Here is a 27878-nt window from a genome sequence, read left to right as displayed (position 1 = left end):
ACATCCGGTAACAAACGATCTGATTGGTTCAGCAAATCCGATTTGTGACCAATTGTAATGCGTTTTGTTTACTGGCAAACTTGCATTTACACTCGTAAAGTTGAAGACAGTTAGCCAATCAGATAATAGTTTATTCACTATTTCTCCGCCTACAGGAAGCAATGCATAAACAACCCGAGTGAAGTGCAAAGAGGTTGATTAGGGTGCACAGAACACAATCAAATCCTTATTGTTTTCCTGTAAATATGAATAGAATTGTCGGCGCTTTACGGAGGACGTTTGGCGTGGTACGGGAGCACGTCGGTACAGACCATCTGGGGAATAAATATTACATTGTACCCGAACAGAAGACATGGACAGGTAAGCAATGTTGTGGCGTGCTAAATTGTGCTTGTCTTCGTGTTTTTTAGAGTAGCAAGTAAGTAAATTACGTCTTTAAGCAGCGCCAATTCGTACACATTTGCCTTCACATGGTTTTGTTTCCCTTTAGGCTATTAAGTCTGTTATGCATGATCTACGTTGGTCTTAATGATTTCATGTGTCTGTTTACCGTAGTCCAACTGACATTAAAACCAGCGAGTTGTCATCTGTGTATTGGATTTTGCAAGAAATCAGTTTTGTGCATGCACGTTTGGTCTGATAGCACTTTCACCTCTGTAGTACCCCAGGTTTACTGCTAGGTGGGGTACGAGGCTCAATAACATTATTTACCTTCTAGTTTCAATAATGTGCAACTTTTGTTGTCATGTACAACTAATTTAGTAAAATAAAACTTAAATAAGAAAGGAAAAACAACACTTAAGAGACAAAGGTATTCGGTGATTACCATTTCAGAGGCCGATATAATTACTCAACGTAGACGCAACGCTTTATTTTAAACTAGTTCGGGGCTGGTTAGTTTGACCTGTTTACTGCAATATACCGCTGATCTGTGTGTGTGGGGGGGGATCTTTTTAAAAAAAAAATGCAGCTTTGACATCTCGAATTACTTTTATTCAGTTTTGAAGGACAGCAAATAGATGGATTGTTCGGATGAGGTAATTATTGTCAAACTACAAACAGTATATTTAGTTGGTGTTTTATAAACAAGAGCCAAGAGGCCGAGTTGCGCCCAATGCTGGGTAAAACAATTAATTTCTGGTATGTCATATTTGTCAATTGACAGGTAATTTAAAAGATAAAATACTAAAAATTACAGCAAGGTGTGAGAGGAATTGATTGCCTCCATCATCAGTGAGTCGTCTCTGTTAGTAGTGACCTGGGTGGAAATTACTTTTTTTTTTTTTTTAAATTTACATTTTTTGGTCTGTCACTCTGCAGGTTTAAACACTGTTCACTGGTCTGCATAAGCCCCTCATTTTACACCTTCATTGCCTGTTGTGTATCAGCCCAAAATGGAGGCACGAAGTCAACCTGGCAATTTTTCTACCTTCTGAGGATTTTAGTTACCTTGTGAGGATTTTATTAACCTTGAGATGTCTGAGAAACGCCTTTTCCACTGACTCTCTGATGACCTTTTCCGCCTTCAAGTTTGTTTGTCTGTGGGTGGCCTGCTATTGGTTGGCAAACAATTTGAGGTGTACCCCGCCGACTGCCCTAACATGGCTGGGATAGGCTCCAGCATGCCCGCGACCCTTGTGAGGATAAGCGGTGTGGATAACGGATGGTCGAATTGTTTCAAGTCACGTCATACGTTCCATTAGACAAGGTTTTGCTGAATTCTCTGCACAGCTGTGATGCAGCAGGATTTCTGTGTGAAAGAGGCAAATGCAAACAACTATTCCAAATTTTAAATGACTGATTTAGTACAGTTGCGATTAGTTGGCAGTCAGTCCAGGGTGTACCCCGCCTTTTGCTCAATGTCAGCTGGGGTATTTTGCAGTGACCAAAATGAAGATAAGAAAATGGATGAATGATTTAGTACAGAATTGTTTTTTATGTCATCATGAGACAATATGGAGAATATCCTGATTCAATAGATGATATCCTGTCTGTAATAATTAACTATTCTGTGAAATTATGTCTTTGTCTGGGGAGCGCGAGGCGAGCCTCCAGCAGGTTTGCATGCATGGTTTCATTCTGACTGAACTTGACTTTGCGCTTCACCTTTTTCTTTGCAGTTTGATGGGGAAACTTGCGCCCACCTCATATTTATAATTCATTACAAGGCTGCGGGCTGTCAGACTATTCAAATGAGACATCACACAAGCCCATTTCCCATCACGCTACGGGCCACCATTTGACTGGCCAATCTCAATGACTGACACCGCCGGCCTGGTGGAGAACACAGAATGCCGGCCGCCAAGCGCACGCACACATGCGAGCACACCAGTGCATTGCTAAAAACTGCAATATATACGCCTATATTTATGTCATCCTCTTTTTTTTTTCCACTCTGCCCCGTCCGGGCTGGTGGAAATAAAAGCAGATGCATTATTCAGCCCATATGTCTTGCTAAAGCGAGCTCTTTTTGATCTTAAACTGATAGGCCAAGCGTGGGCTGAGGGCCTTGAGGCTTGGACCGCGGGGCTTTTTTCTCTGCCGCATAGCAGCGGTCGGTTCAGGCAGGGTGAGTGAGAGCTTTCTCCGCTCTACCTACTTCTTTCTATTCATTTGTTCATCCCCCAGTGCTCGTGGTCCATCCTCCTACCTTTATCCATGCTTTGCTGCTCCCATTTTCTACCTCTCTCGGACTGTTAACTTTAGAAAACTGGGGCGTAAGCAATCTTGCGTGTGGTAAACTATGTATGAAGACTTTAATAGTTGTTCCGAGAGGGGACTAAAAGGACAGAGCCGCCTTATTTATACCACAGCCAAGTGCAAAAAGCATGAGGTTATGTTTTGATGATGTATATTGGACATTTATTGAGAAGAACTACGTAAAAACTGTCACTCATGGTACCAACAAATCTTATTTTTAAATAAATCCCAAATCAATACTATTGAATCACTTTTGCACTATTGAGCTAGTCAGTCACTTTTTGTCCTTAAAGTCCGCTCATATTGGGGTTACCAAAGCCCAGAGATTGTGTGCTGGTGAAAAGTGTTTCCCCAACCAATATTCCACTTCAAAAAAGTACAGCTTGAGTATGTGACCACCACATAAGACTGAACACATCAATCAGAATGACAAATAAAACACAACATTTGAGAAGTCGGGTATCTGCATGTGACTGTTGCCCATGATTAGTAGTTGACATATTTAATTCAAGAGACACTGTGGCACTGCAGCAAAATGGAGACTGTTGAGCAGAGCTGGGCACTTGAACCTTTTTTGTCGGTCAGTCCCCCGACCTCCGGCTGCGATCTCTGTACCGTTCCGGCCTCGACCCTCCGGCCTTATTCGTACAAATTGTCGGCCCCCAACCCTGTTCCGGCTGTCTCACGTCTCTTCATGCACAAACAGTTGGTATCGGCGCTGTTTACACGTTCAGAGGCAATTTTTGTCGTATGCCCATTTCATGAGTAGGTTTAGGCACACAAGGGCCGATTCGTGAGACGGACTAAAATCAACCTCCGGCCTTTGTTAATTAAAATTTGCCCCCCTTCATTCATCATAGAAGTTTTAGGACATTGTGCCGTTACAGTTGTACCACTTGCTGGAATATGGCATACAGCCAGGCTCGTTGAAGTGACGCTAACGGCGCAAGATAGTTTGAATCCTTTTCAGATAATCAATGGATGTTTTTATTTGTTTCTTTGCTGGTCCTTCAAAAATGCCTGAACATGAAAACTGTTCATGTTTTTTCAATTTAATTTTCTTGCCATGTATCCACAAATGTTTCAGCGACGTGAGGAATGACGACTAGCGTTGGTTTACATCACCCATAAAATCCGAATTTGGTTTGCCAGTGAAAAAAGTGGTGCACTAGTTTTCGCAGTGTTGTTAGACTGTCATCAAGTGGCACAATAAGACACGCTGTTACAAGCAGCCGTTACTGTTTGTCATTTAGTTTTAGATTTATGGTCGACAAGTGTTTGTCATACACGTTTATAAAAAACAAAAAATAACATTGCTGCTTTTGTGGTATGACATTATGCTAACTTTCAGCCGCCAGCATCAAACACTTGACAATATACTCGCTGTCTGCTGGATTGATGTCAAGCTATTGTAAAGGAGATATTACCTTTCTAATTGCTCCAGTTATCCTAGTGGCAGAGAAGCGATCAAAGCATCTCTATCTGATTTAATGACCCATTCGCAGCTTTACAGTTCAAGCAGGTCCGCGTGTACGTAGACTTGCACGTGTTTTTGGAGAGGCTCAACACAAATCTGTTTATAGACCACAAATGTACCACAACTGCAACAATGGGCTGTACAGAAAGAATAATAAAAAAAAAAAGAATAGAAAGACTTTTTGTCAGTTCCAGGGGTGTCAAGATCCAGTCCTGGAGGGCCGCTTTCCTGCATGCTTTCAATCTCTCCCGGCTGCAACCCACCTGATTCAAATGATCAGCTCATCAGCAAGCTCTGAAGAAGCCTGATAAGTATCCTGCTCATTTGAATCAGGTGGGTTGCAGCTGGGAGAGATGGAAAACATGCAGGACACCGGCCCTCGAGGACTGGAGTTTGACACGGCTTCTTGAGCCTTGCGACCGTAGCTTCGTGAAAGGAACGGCAGACGGCAGTGCTGAGCGGGGACGCAGCGAGAGAGAGAGAGAGAGAGAGATGGATCTTGAAACGTCACCCATTCTTTGTTGCATGTTGAAATTGTCTTGGCAAACGTAGAAACTGTCCATCCCCTTAGTAGTAGCGGCTCACTGGTAAACGTATTAAATTTAAAACGCTGCGTCGACTCAATGAACAGAACAGCCAGCTCACCCCCGAGTTGGCAGGAGGGGCTTTTGCTTCTTCTTTAAAAAGTCAAAACTTGATGACAATTCCACCTTGGAAAGCACCAGAATATACTTATTATGCAAGCCCACAATATCACACATTTAGATTATCTCTCCTCCAGATGGCTTCAAAGTAGCTTAAAAAAAAGTGTGGACCGGAAATACGTAAGCGTCCACACCTTTCCACTGGAAATGCTGAATATGTTGTCATGCATATACTCCAAAGTGGTTTGCGTCACGACAACCTACAGTGGCGTGACACCTTCTGATTTTGCAATCAAAGCAGTCAGATGGACATCTTGTGGATCATTGGGCCACGGATGATGTGTGCTCTTCGACTTTTGTTTGTGCTTATGTCCAGTCTGAGTTCCGCCATGTCTTTGCGCAGACCTCTTTATTTTCCTCCAGTGAGTCCGTCCTCCCGTTGGCCCCCGTTCCCCTTTTGTTGCCGCCTCTTGACTTTCCCCCCCTTTGAAGCCTTGCCAGTGAAGATTGCGATTCAGTACAGAAGAGTACTTCAGTATGGTGGAGTGGGTTGGGCTCAGCAGTGGACTTTGTTTTTCTCCCTCCCTCCCTCCTTCCAGTGCCTCACATCAAAACGAACAGGCTTCAGTGTGAAGTGCGTGCCTGGAGAGGGTGCAACTGTAGATGCCCACTGCCGCCATATTGCCGGTTGACGGTTCCCCGCTGATGGTTGTCTATGGCCACTGGCTGTCCATCCACTGGTCTTCCCGAGCCTTGTTTTTAGCTCCATCCACATGAATATGGAATCAATATTCATTCCACTCTCTCCCCTGCTTTTGTGCGCTCCCCAGGCCCGACCGGCTCTGCCTTACACCGCATGGGGCGGCGTGTCATGCTAACCAGATGAAAGCCGAAGACGAACGAGCCTTCGTTCGGCGGCACGCCTGCAGCTCCCGACGCCTGCCGTCGCCCCCTTTTTATTTAGGAAGAAAAGAGGCGCGCTGACATTATCGGCCGCTGCAGGCGCATTTGAAAATAATTGCCTGTATGATTGCTATTTTTCTTACCTCTTTGAGGAGGTGTAGCCTTTTGTCTCGGGGAATCAATGGCTGCTCAATACCGGACAGAGGAAAGGCAGTTTCCTTTCATGTCAGCCTGAAAAGGGGAGTATTTTTAGCCCTTTTCATTTTTAGTAGTGTCTGCCATGCAGTTTTAATCTATTGCTCCCCTCTCCCTGTGTGCGGAGAATGGAAGCGATTCAGAGGTTCCTCAGAGGTGCGCCACGCTGTGTCAGGGAAACGGCGCACCATCACCATCCCTTTGCCTTTTGTCTATTATTTATTTGATCAGCCAGCTCTCTCCTATGAAGTCCAAACTGAGAAGGCCTGGACTTGGCTATTTCAGGATGGCCGACTCTCGGGACTGCGAGGGAGGTGTGCATTTGTATCGGCTTTGTATTTAAAAGGAATCAGTGATCGTGTGTGTGTGTTTTTTTTTCCCCTCCCTCCCCGCTTCATGCCCTAACACACTTAACACAACAACAGATGGCCGCGTGTCATCAGAGCGTTGATTCAAGCCGCTTATTTTCATGGAAAGAGTTGCAGCGGAGGGAGACGCCGGTCCAAATGGCTGTTTATTTTGCCACAAGTCGTCCCCCGGGTGCCATGAAGGAAGGTCTATCCTACAGTAGGACATCAAGGTGCCGTTTAATCGTGCATTGGCGATGTCCAGAGTCGCGACAGTAAATCACGCTAATTGATCAGCAGCTTTGCGGTGCACAAGGTTTAAATGAAGGTTGTTTAATCGTTATAGAGACGCGAGTGTGTTTGGCTCATCTTGCACGCCGCCGGTTGCCAAGTGTAGGCACGTGTGTGTGTGTGTGAGTGTTGTGTGTGTGAGATGCAGCATCATGGAGTGGCTTAACTACTAAATTAAAAAGGCATTTGGAAAGATGGATGCTCAAGCTGAGATAAAAGGCGACAAATTCCAGTGGGAGAGAATTGTAAGTAGGGCGAAGCCGCCAATGTCACCACAGTTCAAACTTCCAGTATTTGCCTTAAACTTGAGTACGCGCGCACTTGCACTAGTCACTTCATTAGGTACACCTGTGCTCTAAAGTGGGGTATACGACTCTGATGCAGATAAAAGACCTTATTATTGGATGTCTGAAAAATGATCCTCAGTGACAGTGATTATTCTGTGGTGAAGGGTTTGTTGAGTGTCGGTCTATTTGATAATCTGCAATTTTAAACCTGTTCAATATTTAGGATGGCAAATACATGGGCAGAAAACATGGAGTTGGGCTGGGTCACATACTTGGTGATTTTGACGTGCAACAGAACAATAGCTTATTATGAAGCGACCCGCATCTTGCGTTGTTACCAGGCACGAATATAGGAGCAATTTGTTGTGTTGAGTGTTTGTATCACGTCAAATCATTCAATGCAGTGATAATGATATGAAGAGTTTGCAACTGAAATGTAGTTAGCAGTTAGCTTAGTCTCTCTCTCTTAAGTTTCTAGTGCGATTAAGGTTACAGTAGTCGAGATGCCGTGTGGTGCCATACTGCCTCCCAAAGGTCAGTCAATGTTACTACGACAGATGACTGGTTGGGGGCAGACACTCGCAATTGTTAGTGGTGATCTGCTCGTGTGCGCAGTATGGTGTCTCTACTTGAGTACACCACAAGTAGATTATCTCAAGTAGAGATACCACCACACGGTCTTATATTAAACTTTTTCCTCACAATGTGTGGGCTCTCTCATATTAAAAAAAAAAACAACAAAAAAACGAGGAAGATGGATTAAGTCGAGTAATCTGATTCCTCACTGAAGGTCCAGGTACCAAATGCCAGGCCAGCTCTGCTCGATGAATATTTTTTCCAGCAGTTTCAATCCAAATAAAAAATAATCACAATGAAGCACTGATGTGATTCACCGACAAAGGCACTCCGATCTCAGATGGGCCGGCAAGATGTTGCGCCACCCGAGGGGGCTTCCTGTCATGAAAGGTCCCGACTGGCACACAAGGAGACAGCCCTTCGCCGCTTAGTCTGAATATTTTAATGAAGCAGACAGGCATAGAGGAATAGGGAGTGATGAGGCCCAGTGTGGAGGAAAGAGAAGGATAGTGTATATAAAAAAAAAAAAAGGAAGTGACAAAGAACAAGGGGGATGCTGACATCCAGGGTGAAATTACAGAGCGGATGGGATGGAGGGGAAGAATGGTGAGAGTGAAAGTGAAAGGAGGCTTTTTGACAGAAAGAGGGTGAAATGAGTGTGTGGATGGAGCAGACGGGAGAAGGTGGAGGCAGGTTAATGGAGGCGGGGGGTCTGGAGGTGCAATGGAAGGAGAGGAAGGAGGTTGTGTGAGCGTGATGGAGGTGAATGGAAAGGGGTGGACAGCTCGGTGTATGGACATCACAGACATAAGGGGTCGGGGTGGGGGTGTGGTTATTCAAAAGGACACTGACTTCCTGGCTCACCACAATCTTTTTCCCTCCACTGAGGGGACTTCAAGAGGACTGGTGGTCTTAAGCAAGCCGGGGTACCGTAAAAAAAAAAGCGTGCCTGCGTTTAGTTAAAAGTGACACTCAGGGGAAATCAGCATTCTTTTCTTTACTTCTATATGAATTATTCTGCTTTCTGCTGCTGCGACTCGCTGAAGCCGCTGAGGCTTCAGCGGCGGCAGGGACAAACAGAATGAGGGCTGAATTTAAAAGTATGGGAAAAAAAATAAAGTAAGAGCGGCAGCAGGCCTACTTTACACCTAAGCTCCTCCTCTCACCACAGCGGATGCAAAACAACAACGGCTGGCCTTTTCCTTTTAAACCTCTCTCTGCGTCACGCGGCTCACAGCTAATAGGTAACCATGGTTACAGGCCTCACACATCCCTCCTCCACTCCCCCAGTTAGATTAGAGATCGGAGGCAAGAGAGTCAGGATTGCTACCTGGTTTGCCTGGTATCACTGGTGCTTATCGGATCACTCCATCTTCATAAGGCTGTCCATTAGCATGCGCCCATTGCTGCCCATTCCCTCAGAATGAAATCAACTCGAGACTCAGTCCAGGCATATGGATGAGCTTCTTCAAGATGGCGTTTTTTCCATTGGAGTCAATAATGGATTCATACATTGTTATTTACACAAGACGCTACACCCCGTCATTGATAATAGTTCCATTAGCCCTCAACGTAAGTGTAGCATACTTAAAAGCAGAGCTCGGCACTTAACCCTTTTTTGCCGGTCAGTCCCCCGCCCTCCGGCCGCGACCTAGGTACTTTTCCGGCCTTGGCCCATGTTCAGAAAAATTGTCGTCTCCCTTCGCCGTCCGTGCAAGATGCCGCCACCGGAGAGATGCTAACAGCAGAGTTTTATTTAAACATCAGTAGCTGGCTAATTCACTATTCAAATCGATTGACCTTATTATGGTCTTATTCGACTCCTTCTTCGTCTCATTCTTCTTCTCCATGAACGTGCCCAATGCAAATAAGTATGCACGGTTAGTGTTATAGGGTATTGCCCCCTCTCTTGTAATGGTAGCAGGTGGGAGGCGCGGGTTGCGTGATGCCAGAATAAGGAAATTCAGCCACGCTTGAACGCACACTGCTGTCTTACGTCAGAGGCAATTTTTGTCATTTGTCCATTTTGAGAGTAATGGGCAAACGATAACAAACGATAATATTGGATTGTAACTCAATGGCGATGCTGAGCTTTGCAGCTTGTACGTCCAAGACATGGAACTATAAAACTCCTTGACTTCTACTCCATGTATTCATGCAGGTGTTAGTTTGCACAATAATATCTTGTTGCAAGAGTTGCACTGAGGCGACACGTCATTTATTTGAACAAAGCTAAGCCACACTTTTGTTCGGCGTGCGTATGCCACACGAACAAGCGCGCACTTCTTCGTTGGTTCTGCTGCTTCATCTTTGTGTCCGCACATGCAGTTGCGTTCAAAATATGCTTTTGTGCGATGCCTAGCCTAAAAGCATCTGTGTTATTCAAGGGAGTTGCGCTCTGAAAATGTCTACCTGCTTCTCCACTTCTTACCCCGCTGTGAGTCAGGTGCATCTCCAGCGAGGCGTTGATCCACCCGTCGGAGAGAGATGATTTGTTTATCAGTTTCTCTCCAGATGTTTCCAGTCGGGTTGTTTTCCCCTTCGCTGACATCTGCGGGAGTCATCAAAAGAGTGAGTCTAGGGACGCCCGCCACGGCATTGCAGAGGTGAAAAAAAATACTCTTAGGTCGCCCCTGGCGGGAGTCACCTGGGAGATGATGTGTCAAGTTGAGGGTTGTGTGTGTGTGCGTGCGAGAGTGTGTGTGAGTTGGCGCAGGTGATAGAGTTTAGCAGGGTGTATCCGGGGTTCAAAGAGCAGCCCCCCTCTGAGCACACACGCGGCGTCTTATTCTAGCGAAGGCGTGCTTGTCGCTCTATTGGCACGCCGCACTGATGCCACAGCAACCCCCCATCTCGCCTACTTCACCGCCCCACCTCTAAGTCTCCTCCCTTCCTCCCTCCCCACCCCCACCTGCAGGCTCACAGATGAGTTGCACTCAGACAGGTGAGATGGCTCATGAATATTAATGCAGCGGGATTTCATTCCTACAGCTGCTGTAGCCCCTCCCCAGCCCACACCTCACCGTCCCCTCTTTCGCTCTCCGACGCAATGCTGCTGTTTGTCCTTCACGGTGAGAGGCAGCGCCCTCACTCCTGTCCCTCAGGTTAATCTGCCTGTTCCCCAGCCTATGTGTGTGCATTTACGCATGTGCGTGCATATTGGTAAGTAGGTTCTCCCTCGTGAGTGATGAGGAGGCAGAGCTGTCACAAGGGTCCCGCTGAGATCAAGAGCTGCTAACACCCTTCATGCCTCTCTCACCTTTCTCTCCGCGAGGGGGAAGGGTGCACTCAACTCTCCCAGTGTGACTCAATGACCAGGAAAAAAACGCATCGAGTCAGTCATTATTGTTCAATGCAATCAATCAACTAGAAACTGGAGGTTTTCCTCCCTCTGGGGGGCACCAGAGGACTTCAGGGAAGGCGTAGCAACTAAAGAAAAACAATGACGATTATCATCTAACTTTATGCCAGGCAAAATGGATGGATTTTCATTTCCTACATTGATAGATGGGAATGAAAAAAACGCAAGCTCCATAAAATGAGTTGAACTGCTTTTAAACTGCCCCTGTGATTGGCTGGCGACTACCCTGTGTACCCTGCTTGTCATCCAAAGTCAGTTTGGGTCGGCTCAAGCTCACCTGAAGCCAAGCGCAACAGAAAATTGATGGATGGAGGAGTTTAAAAGGATATCCGTGCTATGTTGACGAGGTCATATAAAAAAAAAAGTGCATGATGCAAAATTATGACATTTAGTGATTCTGTGATTCAGTCAAAATAAAAGCTTTTGTTTTGCCGCATTCCTGAAGAGTGCAGCGTACAGACAACAATGTTTATAAAATACCCCCCATGCACTCGGAGTCACATTTTTTGCTATTGTTATGAAAATAAGTGACCGAAAGCATTTTTATTTCTAAATGATCTTTTGTAAACCGACCGTTATTAGGACTCCTTTTGGAGGTGCCTTTCTTTTGCGTAATTTTTTAAATAAGGTTATGATTTCAACGCACAGTGTGTGAATGTTGTAAAATGTTGGGTTGAGTCTTGTGGTGCAACATTTATTCATTGACAACTCATTATCAAATAATTGCTCATTATTTTTGAGATTTTATTAATAATTTAGAAACATTTAATTTGATATAGTCCAAGCCCTTAAAATTTCAGTCCAATTAAAGTAAATATTCTCAAATTTCTGGCGTCCTCCATGAAAGCATACTAATTATCCTCGCATTGCATACATTTGTAAACATCTGCTTTTACTTTGGATTACAAAATAATCGACAGACTAATCAATTACACTGAAAAACTATTTGAGAAAAAAATATGTTGAGTTAGATATTTATGCTGATTTAAACTTAAATTGGCATGCTGATTTAAAAATTGCTTTCAATTTTTCTCTTGCACGTCAAGTTATTTCTCAACAGCAGATAAGCTAAATTCCACTGATTCATTATTCATGCATTAAGACTGGCTAGTTTATTATAATTGGACTCATCTGCAGCTATGTGGCTACTTGTTTGTGCAGTCACAAGTGAGAGGTGTGTGTAGCTCCCTTTAGGTCAATACTCTTCTTTTTAGTGCATATAAAAATCTTTGCTGTTAGAGCCACCAAGTAACTCTAACCCTAACATTAAATCATCCTCTATTAGACCAAAAAATGCCATATGCCTGTCTCATTGTAACCTGACAAACCCGTGCAAATATTTAATACCTGTCCGTGACCCACCAGTTCAGTATCACTGAGCTAAATACGAACGGATGAAAAACCACACACCAAACTGCACTTCCCAATTACAAAATCTTCACACAACCTACAAGTCTTTTCAAGATTCAGAATTTAACCATAACCGCCACGTCACGTTGTCTTACTTATTTTTTTATTTTTTTTAAATGAGAAGAGACCCACTAATATATGAATGGACAAAGAAAATGCATATGCAATGCTTTTTTTTTTACTCACACATAAACAAGCACTTAGACCACAAAGGGGTTATTGGGTGAAAGGGGAAAAAAACAAAACAAAACGTGGGGTGACCGTCAACTGGTCGGGTTTAAAGCGGGCAGGACGATCTACTCCCGTAATGAGATGTAATCGTAATGCAATTCACTAATAGAACTATATTATATAGAGCAATCAATATCTCTTATATTATTACATTGATCTCATTTTCAATAAGAGCCCTCCATTAGATTGTTTTAAAAGCTTTTATAATTAAAGTTTAAGTACAGGAAATGTTGGGTTTTCATCAACCAGCATTTTAATGTGATTCACATGCAAGCTATTAAAGTCTTAATGGAAATCCGCACAACAACACCGTGAACGCTTACACACTTTCTCCGCTTGTCCTTTGGTTTTATGGCCTTCATACCAATTCAGTGACGACAGGTCAAAGTCACCCTATAATGGTAGTCTGCAATTCAGGCATATAGCACAGTAGCCATACAACAACACTCTTATTTTTTGTTAGAAAAGGCACATTTATTGTCCAATAACGTGCCAAGCAAAAAGTCTTTTTTTAAAAACCTGTATTTCTTTGTGGATATTTCATTACAGCGGTACCTTGACGTAATAGTGGCAAATCTTACAAGTGTCTTTGATCTTCTGATATGGCACCGCCCAAGTGAGGTGGGGGGGGGGGGGGGGAGTAAAAGTCTCAGATGCCCTTTTAGCCTTTGACTGAACCGCACAAACAGTCAAACACGACTACAAAGGAAAATACTTAGAAGCACCTAAAGGCGCACAACTTTATGTGCATTGTTGTTGTTGTGACTTCCGGCTTCTCCTTGTTGTGTTTTAATTAGTCTTTGTGAAACTAATGTATTCAATTACATTCTCTTTTATTACGTTTTAATAAAATGCAGTGCTGCAATACTAGGAATGTCCCTGAAAAAAAGGGTGCATCCTAATGGTCATGATGAGTATGTATGTTATATGCTATTATATATACTTATGCTAAACGGACAAAGTCGCCAAATCAGTGCCAATTGCTTTTTGTGACACTCTCGTTTTTCCGTTCCGTTTTTCATATTGTGCAACTCAAAAATCTCAGATGTTTTATGTTAGGATTATTTTTTTGTTTTTCGAGCAAAAAAATTGCAAGTATATTAGCTCTAGCCTTGACATTTATAACAGATTATTAACATTAAGCACGCTACTTATCAAAGCTGTCGACTGAAAATGACATCACAGTTGCTCAGGGCTCATGTAAGGACCTATCGCAGCTCAAATGTTTTCTGAAGCCGAGCCATGATTGGTCGTTAGCTAAGCCTTCAGCAACTGTGATGTCATTTTCAGTTGACAGAGTTGACAAAATGGCCGCCCCCTGAAATGGCCAAAAACAATACAATACACTACAATACAAACTCATTTTTATAGCGTATTTCACAACAGATGAAGGTGGATTTTGCTACTTAATTCGTATTCCACAATCCCATGTTAATATTCGTGGGGGCCTATAGAACGTAATATCGTGAAGAAAATTTGCATTTACATCATTATTTATTGGCATGTGCAAGCTAAAATGATGAGTTCATGCAACTACGTAATTGGTGGCTACGAGTGTAAATTCTCACATCTACAAGCGACATTACTTATTGCTGATTTTGTTAAATGTAACCAAAAGGGAACAAGCTTGCTTGCGCCAAATTGTTTTACACTCGTCAAACTTCTGTAAGAAATTAGGTCGTTTGGACAAGTTACAATCGCAAACTCGTTTTTGCAACTTTCGTGCCGTTGATGAGGCAGACAAACTTACCCAAATTTAGACGTATATTTAGGCTTCCCTAAGTGTTGCTTAAAACTCATTCAATACCGTTGACGGATAAATACGTCAAAATCCTTTTTTTTTTTTTTAACTGGGCTGGTCGTGAATGAGTTAAGATTAGTTTAATTTCGCATCAGTTTTGCTAGCCCTAATATTTCAAATTTTTTGTCATGGTCTTTAATCACAATTTCTGTAGGGTGAAGAAATTAAATTAATCAACCTCATCTCCATGCCTCTGATCTGCCACACACCAAATAACATATCTCCAGTTATTGTGCCAATTCCAAAACCGATGACATGTAACACTTGGTCACATCATGCATTATACTCATAAGTAAATGTCAGAAAATGAAATTATAATAAATTATAAATTATACAAAGAAAGGAGCACAGAATTTCTAATTCAATATATGAGTTGGAAAAAAATTCCAAATGAAATACTACAGCAATTCGAGCAGAGGTCATGCAGCTGCTGGAACTGCACCTTGTACCTTACACTCTTCTCCAAATGTTCACACTGAGCATTCCGGTTATTTGTGTGTAACCTCCCAACTTTGAGTAACAGCCATAGTGATGCATTTTGTTAATTTCAACAATTGGTGCCCTTCCTTGCATGATTTACAGTATCGGTTGTGTAACCACGGTCCACGCGTGCTTTTGTGCAGCTGTCCTAAATGTGAGGTTACCAGCAGTGCACCAGTCTAGCTCTCGAACCTCCCCTCCTCCTCCCTCCGGTGTGTATATATGGTGGGAGGATCAGCTAGCTGTGTTTCATAAATATATGTACATACTGTATGTTATTCAAATCCGTAGATAAATGCCTTGGTGGGCAGGGGGGTTTAGTCATGCTGCAAAAGTAACAAGACAAGAGGAGAACCATGTCGGAACAGGAGAATGCAACCGAGCCGAGGAAAGCGATATAGATGGGGTACTCGCTTCTCTGTAAGCGAATTAGTTCAGCATTAGTTATAGCGAAACACGTTGCTTGTGGGGGCTGTGTCATAATTGTACCGTTTCTGTACCGCTGCCACCCACACCCAATGCAAATACGGATGGGCTCTGTTTATAATTAGCATACCTGTTAAATGTATTTGCTCGTCGCGCCTGGAGACCGCAGCCTTTTGTTTGCTGGCACTTATTTTTGTTCTGCAATCAGGGAGGGTAGGAGGTGGAGACGTGGTGGTGGGCATGTTCTAGGAAACAATTTCTCAGAAGACATCTCATGTTAGAGTGCACGAGGATCCCAGCATCTGTCCTGTGATTATTGTCATTATTTTATTTTATTTATTTTTTTTGGTGTATCAGGAAGACACTGTGGAACCAATGAGGCCCTTTAGTGACAAACTATTGGGAACCAAAGTAGAACCAAAGCAATGCTAGCCTAATTAGCTGACCTGATTACTATATGGACTAGCATATAAAGTGCTAGCTAGCACATAATACATAAATACAGAAATGTATACGCACGGAAGCGACTTTTGTTCTCTCTCTCTCTCTCTCTCATATATATATATATATATATATATATATATATATATATATATTCACACTGTAGAGATTAACTCATTCACTGCCATTGATGGATATAGAAGCCAAAAAGTATATTCAAGTATTTAACTAGGCTGGCAGTGAATTATTTGATTGCACTTGATCAGTGTGCTGAAATTAAACGCAACCTAAGATGCTTATTAGTAATAGACCGATTATGGGGGCCGATATTTGGCATTTTGCTGATTATTGGCATCAGCCTTTTTTTTAACTTTCAAGGCAGATAAATGAAAATCTGGTTTAGTTTGGCTCGTTGCAGCACACTTCTCTCTCTGTGTTGTGCTTGTGGCCCTGCCTGCAGAAACAGATTGGCCCGCCCACAACACCACCCGATTGGTTCCTTGTGCTGTGGGTAGCAGCCTATCAGCAGTAACCTCCCCCTTGCTGCTTTTTCACCTCGAGCCACACACACGACATAAGAGGTCCTGTGAGCGGAGGAAGGTCAGGCAACAGACTTTGCCGAAATTGTAATAAACGTCAGTCTACTACAACTCACAACTAATGGAAAACTATTTGCCATTGTAAACTTTAAAGAAATGTTTGTTTTCATTGGACTATAAGACTTTTTATTAAACTTTTAAAATTAAGTTTTCTATTTTCTAAGCTCTAAAAAAAAAAACTCTCACGTGTTGTAAATAACTAAAATTGTTTAAGAAATGTCCTTAAAGGCATTTAAACTAAATCTAGTTTTTGAGTTTTTATTTTCAAAATATTGACACCATTTTAGAATCAGAATCAGAAATCCATTTATTGTCATTGTACTCAAGTGTGCAACGAGATTAGAGAGCTCCCCTCTCCAGTGCAATACAACAATAATTCAGTTAAATATAAAAATTAGATAAATAAGAGAATAGTTAGTGCAATGGAAAATAATACTGAATAGGATATATAAAAACACATCACGTTGCTGTTCTGCAAGGTAAGAGTGGTCGTGTGTGTGTGTGAGAGTTTAGAATGGAGATGGCTCTTGGAAAGAAACTGTTTCTCAGTCTATTGGTCCTTGATTTGATGCACCTGTAGCGCCTGCCAGAGGGCATCAGGTCGAACAGGTGTGAGTTTACCCCTTCTTTCAACAAATATCGGCTTCAAATATCGGTTATCGGATTCCATGACTACTAATAATCGGCATCGTATCGGCACTGAAAAAGTGTATCTGTCTATCACGAACGCTTAATTTGTCTCTTCATACAACGAAAGAGCCGTCCAGTTTCAATTTGATTGGCCCCAAAATCGGATTTTGGCCGGTAGCCTAAACAAGGCCTACGACGTGGAGGGCCCGGTGTGGCGCACAGGTTTTTGGTTGCACTCGTGTGAAGTAAGAGCAAACAAATGCGTACCAAACGGTACCTCTTGGTGAAAATGCTTTTGTCTCTGTGTGTCCTTGTCCATTCATACTTGCGCCACAGCGATCCAAACATTAAGGCCATCAGTTCGTGTCCACTCAGCTGCCGCCAGAGCGCTCATGGAATCCTGACAGATTGTCTGTGTTTTGGAGCGTGTTGTTTTCTTTGCCCATCTATTTCTCTCCTCCTGGCCATGTTTTACCATGCATCATCACTCTGTAGCTCTCTCACTCGCTCTTTCGATGACTGCCTCCTTTTTACCTCCTACCGCCCATCCTTTCTCACTGGGGGGGGCGGCCGGACATGCGACTACCTGTGAGGGGGAATCTATGGAAACAAAGCACTCGCAAGCCATATAAAGCCACACCGTCGTTTTCTTTCATTCTCTCAGTCTCCACCCGCCCTCCTCCTCCGTCGCCATCTCTGTGTCATTGTGTGCCAGCCAAACTTGTCTAATCAGCAGATTTCCACCAAAATAATTGGTGGCGGCCTTGCTGCTGGCGAGCCTCGTGCCGTACACAGATAGGGAACAGGAACACTTAATATTCCACACGGCTCGTGCCTACCCCCTCCTTCCCTACTGTTCCCTGTGATATCTGACCTCTTTTGTCTCCTGCGCGGCTTGATGTTGATTTTGGAGGGCATTGTTAGCCGCAGCGCCGCCATTGGTAGAGCTGGTCGGTGAAAGGCGGTCGGAGGGGGCCCGTGGTTGGTCGGGTGAAAGGGAGCCTCATTTGCATAAAGGCTTAGCCCAGATTTGGAGCCACTCAGTGAGATCTGAGGAGAAGGGCCCGGGGGCCACGAGGTAATCATCCATGGCCTGTCACAGCGCTGTCATTCCTCCATGTATTTATGTGTGAGCAAGGAGGGGGCTTGTGTGTGTATATATGTGTCTGTGCGACTCGTCATTGTTGTTTGTTTGTACTGCTTTGCATCATCTCGTGTGCCCTCTCCTTTTGTTCCAGGGAGACTCGTCCGTGCCAAGAGGATGGTGGAGGCCTCAAATCCCACAGAGTACGAATATATGGAAGGGAGCATACCGATCGAGTGGGATGGTGAGTGTCCGTCCCTCTCTAAGCATCGAATAGAGGCCTTCGCTCATGTCTTTCCGCTTTTAATTCCACCCTTGCGTTGCGAGATGGGGGTTGGGAATGCAAGTTTTTTTCTTTTTTAATCAAAGACAACTTCTGCCGGCGTTATACAAGCGTGCCGGTAAAATAGCGTTCCTTACAAGTGGATACAAACGGTTCCCTCTGTCTCAGGCTGGCTTTATCCACCTTAAACCCCTCATCCCGCTTCGCCCCATCCCTCATGCATTTTCATCAGCATGCAAATAAGAAAAGGGATAAAAGAGGGCCCAGAATCCCCCGCGCTAGCTGGAGGAATAGTTGGAGAATCTCTCTCTCATTCTCGCTCTCTCTTTGGCTTCCTTGAACCTGCTAGGCTATGCAGCCAACTCAGCCAAAATAGAGCTTCTTTAGAAAAAAAAATGCCAGGATAGATATGACAGAGGCAGAAAAGAGGAGGAAAAAGAAGGACAAAGGTATTGATGGGAAATGACAGTGTGTGTGTGCTTTCAAATTCAGATCAGGGTGGATCCACCCATTCTCTTCCAGGACTCTGATCCAACTGCTTGGACAAACTGTTTTCTTTGCTCCCCATTCCTCTGCTCACTGAGCAAAATAGAGTAGAAATGCTCACATGCAAAACAGTCTGTTCCAGGACACTGATTGGTCCTACTTTATTACTAAACACAGCGGATCGTTTGCACAACAGCGCAAGAACACATGCTAGCTATACTTAGATTAGATTTAGAATTAGAAATCCCTTTATTGTCATTGTACTCAAGTGTGCAACGAGATTAGAGGGCTCCCCTCTCCAGTGCAATACAACAATAATGCAGACAAATATATATTTACTGTTTTTTGATATTTATTTACCTTTTTCTGGAACATTTTCTTGCAGATTGCATCTCTCCAATAGACCTTTTCACTATGACGTCTAGTTACACACCGATATGCTTTTTTCAGGGCTGATACAAATACCGATTACTAGTAGTCATGGAGACCGCTAACCGATATTTGAAGCCGATATTCTTTTGTTGAAAAGGGGGCAAATTTTGAAAAAAAAATAAAAACTCCAAAACATGACTTCGTTTAAATGCCTTTAAGCACATTTTCATTAAACAACTTTAGTTGTTTACATGCTTTTTTTAGATCTAGTTATCTGACAGTCTGTCAAAAAGTACACAGAGCTCCCAGGCTCAGCTGCATGTCTTATAGTTCAATGAAAATAAACATCTCTTTAACGTATACTACGGCAAATAGTTTTCTTTTAGTTGTGACTTGGAATAGACGGACATTATTAACATTTCCGCAAAATCTGTTGCCTCCCGTAGTGTGACTGACTTGAGGTGAAAAAGCAAACAGGCAGCTTACTGCTGATTGGCTGCTACCCACTGCACAAGGAACTAATCAGATGGTGCAGTGGGCGGGCCAATCTGGTTCTGCAGGCAGGGCCACCAGCACAGCAGAGAGAAAGAGACAAGTCTGCTGCAGCGAGCCAAAATATACCTGCTTTTAATTTATCGGCCTTGAAAGTTAATGGCCGATGCCGAAAACCGTCAAAATGACAAATATCGGCCCCGATAATATCACTAATGACGTCACACATACTGATCTCCAATCGTGCCGCTAGTAAACGAAAGCCTTGCAAGTCATTTGACCAAGGCAGAGCGAATGAGAAAATGGCAAACGTGCGGTAGTCATGATAGTGCAAAACATGACATCAAATAACTAAACACAACGGCAAATGAAACAAACCAGCAATTACCTGATCATAAAAACAAATAAGTAAACCAAATCAGTAAAGCATATTTAAAAAAAATATATCAAAAATGTACTAAACACAACATTTTCCTACCAGAAGAAGATAGTGCTCTCTCTTGCCCAATCAGCAATGAGTCTGTAAAATGAACCCCAAGTTTTTTTCATTGTCTTCAGTTAAAGTCAGAGGTAGTCAATCATGTTCTGACGCACCTTACAAACTCTTTGAAATCTTGTTTGACTTTTGTTGTAGACACATAGCAAGATTGCCAAAAGCGCCAAAGAAAAAGCAAAACACATACTCAATAGTTAATCCATTGCTGGATTGAGTTTTTACAAGATATGCTGTAATGCACAAGATAGCTCAGACTTTTAAGTCACTTTGGCCGATTGAACTTGGACCCACGAGAACTCCGGATGAGACCAAGTTGACCAAGAAAAAGTTGCAATACCTTCAAAAAGAAAAGTCTGCTGCTGCTTTTAAATATGACTGCAGGTTTTGTTTGTGTGGGTGTTCTCACTATCTGTCTGTTTTTTCCCCTCATTCCTGCAGCTTGGATCCGAGGTAGACGGAAGGAGCCTCCCTCTGTAGAGGTACGTCTCCCCTGCTACCTCCCAGCAGCAGCAGCCTCCCTGCTGTGATGATGCTTGGACTCTTGGGAGGGGTAGGGGGGCTTTCAAGGGAAACGAAAGGCTTTTGATTTGTTTTCTCTCTTTTCGCTTTCTAACGAGGAACATTTGAGAGCAGCGTTAAAATAAACACGATGTCCTAGTTAAAGCAAGTGGTAATACAGTACCTCATGACTACTGAAGTAGAGTTTTCAGGTATCTGGAGGCGACTTAACGTGAATATTTATTTTTCGGTTTACTTTTTACTTTTACTCCCTATGTTTGAAAACAGATATTAGGACTTTAGTTTTTCTTAATAGGCGTGTTACTTTTTTCAACATCTGCGGGTGGTGGCCCGATGTTAGAAAAAAAAAAAAAAAAGTGAAGAGAGGTAAAATCAAGGTCTTCTTAATTGATTGACTTCATCCATCCATAATTCAAGCCGCTTCTCCTCACGAGGGTCGCGGGGGTGGCTGGAGCCGATCTCAGCTGTCTTCGGGCAGAAGGCGGGGTACACCCTGAACTGGTTGCCAGCAAAGGGCACACAAAGACGAACAACCATCTGCACTCACACTCACACCAATTTAGAGCGCTGGTGTCAAACTCAAGGCCCGGGGGCCAGATCTGGCCTGCGGTTTTACGTGGCCCGCGAAGGGCAAATCATGTGCATCAACTTCCTGTTTCTATCACATTTACTTCACTTTTAACAACACTGATATTGCCATTTATTTGCTACAAATCATCCCCTTTTAAAATAAAAGGCTGGCTTTCCATCAATGTGTTGTATGTGGTAACGTAATGTGATCATATATTTATATGGGTTCACATCAGCCCTCTGAGGTAAACCATAAATACGATGTGGCCCGTCCACTAAAATGAGTTTGACACCCCTGATTTAGAGTGTTCAATTAACCTGCCATGCATGTCTTTGCAATGTGGGAGGAAACCGGACAGGAGTACCCGGACAAAACCCAGAGAGCACCAATAACAGCGGTCGGTCAACATGTTAGGTGAAGCAAAGGATAATTTTTTTTTTTAGATGTTTTCAATTGCAAAAATGATTTGTTGCAAATACTTTGTCTTGTGCTATCTTAAAAACAATGAGTCTCTATCATTCAAAATATATAATCTGGAAAAACATACACATGAAAGGTGCGTTTTTTTTTCAGTTATCAATAGCTAATTTAGCATTTTTATTAGTCAGTTGAAATGATGTTGGAAAAAAGCTTTTGGGACACCTTCATTTGAATGCCATTTGAATTGACACCAATTCATGAGCAGCCGTGCTGAACATCCTAAATTAGTTTGTGGTGTCATTTATTTGAGGGTTTGGAACTGAATAATTGTATTCACATTCATTGTAACGGGGAAAAAAATTGCTTTGGTTCTGTAATAAAGTCTCATAATAAATACACACCAGAATTGAGGTTCTACTGTACTAAAGTGCAGAAGTTGAATCGGTACTTTTACTTTTACCGGAGTATCTGTTCTTCTACTTGAGTCACTAGTGTGAGCATTATTGCCATCTGTTGTTAGCAGGTGTCATTGTGAGTGTGAATAGTTGTCCATATGTGGCCTGCGATTGGCTGTTGACCCGTCCAGGGTTTAGCCCACCTTTCACCCAAGTCAGCTGTGATTGGCTGGAGCTCACCCATGACCCAATGACAATAAGCTATATTGAAAGTGGCTGGATTGATGTTGAAAGCATAAGGCCTGTCTGTGTCGTTTGGGCTTTTTGGGCCGTTTTATTTCTGGCTCACTCCGAGATGGGAATGCTGAAGGATGGGCCTTTTCTTTCTTCCTCTCCCTAGTGTCACTCTCTCTGGGTTTTAATTGCTCTTTAAACGCGAGAATGCTGGAAACGGTTTGGGCCCCGCAACGAAATGTGGCTCTATATAGGAAATCCCTCGCTCACTCGTTGTATCGTCTCGCCTTGCCAGCGGGCCTGTGCCATCCCTACCCACTGCCATGCCAGAACATTCTATTCCAATTTTCTTTGCCTTGTGTCCGCTCGTCGACAGCTGGACCGACCAAGGCTTCACTCCCGACACATTTACCCTAAACCCCCCTGTCACCCCTCTCTCTTCCCAGTCCAAGTCCGACATAAATTGATTGGATTAAATCCTGTCATTAACAGGCTGGAAAAGCAGCTTGGTATGTTTGTCTCCATTCTCCCCCCCCAAAGTGCCGCTTTTTTGGCCACGCCGCTCGCTTTTCCAGGCCAGCGCGCCGCAGCAGCAGCAGCTCCGGTCGGCTCGGCCTTTTTATGGCATGGCTCAAGTGATGGGGGGTGGTTAAGAGCAGGAATGTTAGTTGAGCAGGCCTTTCCAAGCGTGGACAATTAGACGTTTCACTCATTGTAATAAATGTCCTACTTCATGTGCATTGGTTCCTGGCAGTGCCACTGTGCGTCGCCTCTTTTTTCTTTGCTACATGTGAGCAGATGCCGCTTTGTGTACCCCCCCAAAAAAAGGAAAAGCGCAGTAAGGATATTTTTCTCTGTCAATCTCTGTATTTCACATTGTTCTCTCTCACTATTCTTCTTTGTCTACCTTTTGCTCGTCATGTCTCATTTTCTCTATATATATTTATCATATTTATTTCGTTCTTTCACTATCGCTCTAGAGATCTCATTTTCTCTCGCATCCTCATGCTCTTTCTTGGTGTGATATAAAGACCTTGTGAGGTTAATTCATGTGAAAATACCGAACTTTGTCGTATGACCGTGTTAGTGAATTTATTTGAATCTATTTGTATTTAATTTCTCTGAATTTCAGATGTAAATTAGTAGTTTTGCTATAATCCAGAATGTGTACAGACTACAGAGATGTTCGTCATAGCATTTTAGAGCGGAGACAATAACTTGATTTTTGACGATTGCTAACAACAATTTGGAAGATATTTAAATTGGGTCCACAGGGACTTTAAATCAGACGGCATCTTTTAAGAGTCCCAAGTGCACTTGAACTTAATATATTATAGCATGTAAAGTAGCCTTTATGTTTTGGCGAAAAACTGTTGTTTTTAAAATTGTATCACACACACCCCAACACAGGATTTTTGAATAATAATCCAATTTGCGTCAGCTATTCACTAAATGATGGTCCATGTGCATTTACGCAGGAGCTGGCGAAGAACGAGGCCTTCAGGGAGCAGATCAAGCTGAAGGCCAGGGAGGTGGAGGAGAAAGACTTGGCCCTGAAAGCGAAGGAATACGAGGAAGGCCTGGTGGCAACGCCATCCAGGACTGTGGCTGCGGGCCATGCGGCAGCCACCAGCTTTGGCAAGCAGGAACTCAGTGAGGAGCCCACCAGCACCGCCAACACCTTCCAGCCGGGCTCCTGGCGGCCTAATCCCAAACAGAAAGCCTAAAGAGATGGCGGCATGGACTGAGACCGCTTGGCCGAATAATATAATCCAATAGAATGGCCCACTGTTTTCATACTGCTCTTGTATTGGATCTCTTTGATTATGCTGCTAATGAGGTAGCAGGTGAGTGTGCTTAATAATGGTGTGTCAATAAAATATAGGAATATTAGTTTCATCCTTTTTGAGGTATCGTTATATATCCAAAAATGTGTCTTATGATGCTGGTAAAGCTAACACAAGCATTAGAAAATGTCAAGATACATAAAATGCTCTTGGTTATTATTGTTCACATGAAAGCATTAGTTTGCCAAATTATTGTTGCTTACTAAAACAGCAGCACCAAAGCACTTAAAGACCACGTTTGAAGTCAACTTGACCAACCGCATTTTGAGTTATAAACCTATTTTAAGAATACTCACATTAGTTTGTTTTTTCTAATGCAAATGTCCTAAACGGTGGTCACTTGTATATATCATCAGGTACATAAAGGCAAATAACCATTTCTACTTGTGGCCAATTCAATCTTCAATGAACCTACACTGAAAATGAGTTTGTTGGGTTAGCATAAAAGTTTGGACACTGGTAAAGTCTTGTTTCGCCAACATGACTGGCTTTAGCTTGTACAATATTCATGTCGGTGAAATATTTTAATGCATGCAACCAATGACCATACTTTTTTAAATTTACATCCAATCCCCCCCATCCCCAGTGGAACATGGATTTTTTTTTTTAGAATGCAGGGGGAAGCCAGAGAGCTCAGACAAAACCCAAGCAAGCACCGCACGGGGAGGTCGGAGGAAAGATTCAAATCCAAAACCTTTGAACCAGCGGTTTTCAACCCTGTTTGAGGGCAGGTTTCCTCGATATTTTCTTTCACTCCGTGTTGCAACACACCTTATTCAAATGATCAGAAAATCAGCAAGGTCTAGAGAAACTGGATAACCATCCTGATCTGGGATGGAAAACAAGCGGCCCTCGAGAAACCAGATTGAAGACCTCTGTTTTAAACTGTTCAGTTGACAGACATCCCACTGTGCTGCTTGCCCCCCCCCCCTCAAGCAAATATGAATTTAAATAAAGTAAGTCTTGATAAAGAGCAGACCTTGGAACAATCCTAATTAGACTGAGCAGTTTCACAGCTCCAGATTCCCTTCTCCTACAAAACATCTCATGTATTGCAATTTGGTATAAAAGTATATTCACTGAGTTAAGTCACAGAATCAATTAAACCCTTAAATCAAGGTATCGCTGTACTTCTTCCTTTAAGCAACTTAAAAAAAGGGCAACCATGAAAACTTTTTATTGGTTACAAATAAATCTGTTCGGGACAGAAAGGCTTTGTTTCAATTGAACAACAGTGATGTTAAAAATGGAATGCAATGTGTCGCAAAAGCTACACATATTTACAAGTAAACTTGTGTATAAAAATGTCAAACAGACTCTTGCTGAGAAAAGTCCGACGGGAATGTCCGTCTCTGCGCTGATTGACCGGCGGGGGCAAGTGTGCCTTGCGCCCACCCTAGAGGGTCTATGCTGGTGGTGGAGGTAACAGATGTTGGGCCTTCCTCCTCCATACAGCCGACTTTCTAGTTCCTCTTCACCTTGGCCAAGTTCTCCTGACGCCGCAGTCTCCTCTTCTGCTCCTTGTCGCGCACCTCAATCATCTTGGCCAGTTTCCACGACAACAGCGCACAGGCGATGAAGAGGGGCGTGAGCGCCAGCAACACGCTGGTCAGGAAGCCGTAGGGGTCCTTGGCGGCCCACTCCACTATGTACTGGGCCCATGCTCGCAACATCTCAATCATGGTGCTGGGAGAAGAATAGTGCATTAGTTCTTGGATGACCAGTTGGGAAAACATTGTTGTTTTTACACCATAGAGTGTTAAGTTGTACAGTGGTGGAAATAATTAAAGACAAATACAGTTCCCACACTATATCGCTGTGTTGATGGTGGCTTTCCCCATTTATGTCCTATATATAAAAACATATCTGTCGAAAATAGCAACAGCAACGAGGTGGAGGAACGTGAATTAACAACAATGAGGAAATACATTCGCAAGAGCAAAAAATTCCTAATCCATGGCCATGATAAAAAAAATTGACTGACATTGATGAGCGTCGACTCATAGAATGACTTATGGCATTCCATAATTCTCTCTTATCTGAAAAGGAAAAAGCAGGTAACATGTATTTTTTCAGTTATAATTAGCAAATATTCGTATTGTCAGTTAACATTATGTTCGCAAAACTTGGGTCTTTGACAGCATCAAATTCCAGAGGCGATGCTTGCCATATTTTTTCATCAGTGCTACCATCCAAGTTGATAAGAGGAAAACTATTTTATGTTTTGTGCCAAAATATCTATATAATTGACTTTAGCACTTGAGCATTTCTCCCCGATTATCAGCCGTCTCTATGACTGAACACCTAGTAACTAGTTTTAAACTGTGATAATGTGAATTTTCCATGGGTTATCATCATCGATAGGCACTTTACCCCAATTTGCCACACTTTTATCCTTTTTCACAAAAAAAGTCATCCTTCATCTTCATCCTTTTAAAGCGAGTCCGTCCTTGTATTGGAAGTCACTTGTTAAAACTAAAATTATTACACAACAGCACACTACATAGCATACTCACAAATAATGAAACAATAAAGATTGAAGAAATATAATTGACATGTTTTTTAAATGCTATTTACACTCCCTATCCCTTTGCTCAAATTAAACACAACTTAAAAAGCTTATTTTGGCTCTCGATTGCTTCTTTACACAGCCTCTCTTTTGCTCGCCCGCTCCTCACTGGATCCCGCGCACGTGAGAGAACACCTATACAAGACTTCACATTCTGACCCAAGTGCAAATATTTGAATTCTATGCATGCTGTACTTAAGGGGTTGCACAAAAACCCTCTTCCGGCCTTAATTTAATCCATCCTTTCAAAACCTCTCGTCCTTCTCCCCCAAAATGGGCTTTCATCCGTCACAGAGTCGACATGCCCATCTCTAGTTATCATTATCATCAATTAGGTCGAGGATGAGCTGGGAGTCCATTCCAGGTGGCTTTGGGTGAACGGCAGGACACTGTAGGCACATTTGCGATGACAACCATTCACAGTTCACACTCATTGAAATTTGAATCCTTGAACCCTCAACATATTTATTTAATGTGGTTCGAAAGCGAACACACACGGGAAGTACATGGCACTTCACACAATAAAACTCAGCTTCGAACCCCGTACTTCTGAAATGTGAGGCACACGAGCTAAACGTTTAACTTCTACACTACCTAAGAGTTCACCATCTTAAATTACAGACACCATAGCATAAACTCGAGCAAATACAGACGTAAATAACGTATACTCACCGATATGAGTGAGTAAAATGAACGTCACACCTTTAGAATAACTACTAATCTGATGCTCGCTACTTGTTCATCATTCAAAACGAACGAAAAAAATAGCTACACGTCCTCAGAAATAGCACGACTCCTTTCTATTCATCTGTCGTTATTAATATACGTGAAGTTCGATGGCCTCCGTGAGAGATTTGAGCGACATTTTCGAACAGGATTAGCATCATCAGCTAACCAGTAGCCGGATAACGGCCCGAGTTGGATCAAAGACGAGAATCTCGACATGTCAAACATGCGAACGAATGTGGATTTTTAAAGGTAACTTGTATTTTCAAAGCACGCGATGAGCCAAATGAGACAGATACTAACCTATGTGCTGTGATTTCTTTTTATTTCTATCCCTTCTCAATTTCTTTTGCTGTTTCCGGGTGCGGGGCTGGGAAGGATGTGACGTAATTGCCGTATTTGACTGGGATTTGTAGTTCTTTACGATGATGATGAGCCAAAGATTCAAAATGTTTGTTATGCACAGTAAAAACCTAACGGTCGGTAGCAATGAATAAGAACAATATTTGACAGACTTGTAGATAGATATAATATCGTAGCTAATCCATAATTGAAAAACTTGGACTGCTACTACAAATGAATTAT

At 42.8% G+C, this 27878-nt stretch overlaps 2 protein-coding genes across 3 annotated transcripts; one reads left to right on the top strand and one right to left on the bottom strand.

Moving 5' to 3' along the window:
* Positions 1-134: 134 nt before the first annotated feature.
* ndufaf2 (NADH:ubiquinone oxidoreductase complex assembly factor 2) lies at positions 135-25966 on the top strand. The gene is made up of 4 exons (XM_088295202.1): positions 135-360; positions 18038-18127; positions 20451-20491; positions 23630-25966. Exons 1-4 carry the CDS (start codon positions 246-248, stop codon positions 23876-23878), a joined length of 495 nt encoding a protein of 164 aa, XP_088151328.1. The 5' UTR covers positions 135-245; the 3' UTR covers positions 23879-25966.
* smim15 (small integral membrane protein 15) lies at positions 25160-27703 on the bottom strand. Of its 2 annotated transcripts, none has more exons than XM_088295213.1 (2): positions 27597-27703; positions 25160-25684 (listed from the first exon to the last, which is right to left on the bottom strand). In XM_088295213.1, exon 2 carries the CDS (start codon positions 25678-25680, stop codon positions 25462-25464), a length of 219 nt encoding a protein of 72 aa, XP_088151339.1. In that variant the 5' UTR covers positions 25681-25684; positions 27597-27703; the 3' UTR covers positions 25160-25461. The 2 variants fall into 2 exon arrangements, with proteins under 2 accessions (XP_088151339.1, XP_088151347.1); XM_088295221.1 differs by lacking the exon at positions 27597-27703 and adding an exon at positions 27240-27584.
* Between the last annotated feature and the right edge of the window lie 175 nt (positions 27704-27878).

Source organism: Idiotropiscis lumnitzeri, chromosome 1 (assembly GCF_059441095.1).
Source record: "Idiotropiscis lumnitzeri isolate Australia: NSW breed Sydney's pygmy pipehorse chromosome 1, RoL_Ilum_1.0, whole genome shotgun sequence".
Taxonomy (NCBI): domain Eukaryota; kingdom Metazoa; phylum Chordata; class Actinopteri; order Syngnathiformes; family Syngnathidae; genus Idiotropiscis; species Idiotropiscis lumnitzeri.
Note: the sequence above shows the minus strand (reverse complement) of the source record. Positions and strands in the feature narration are given on the sequence as shown.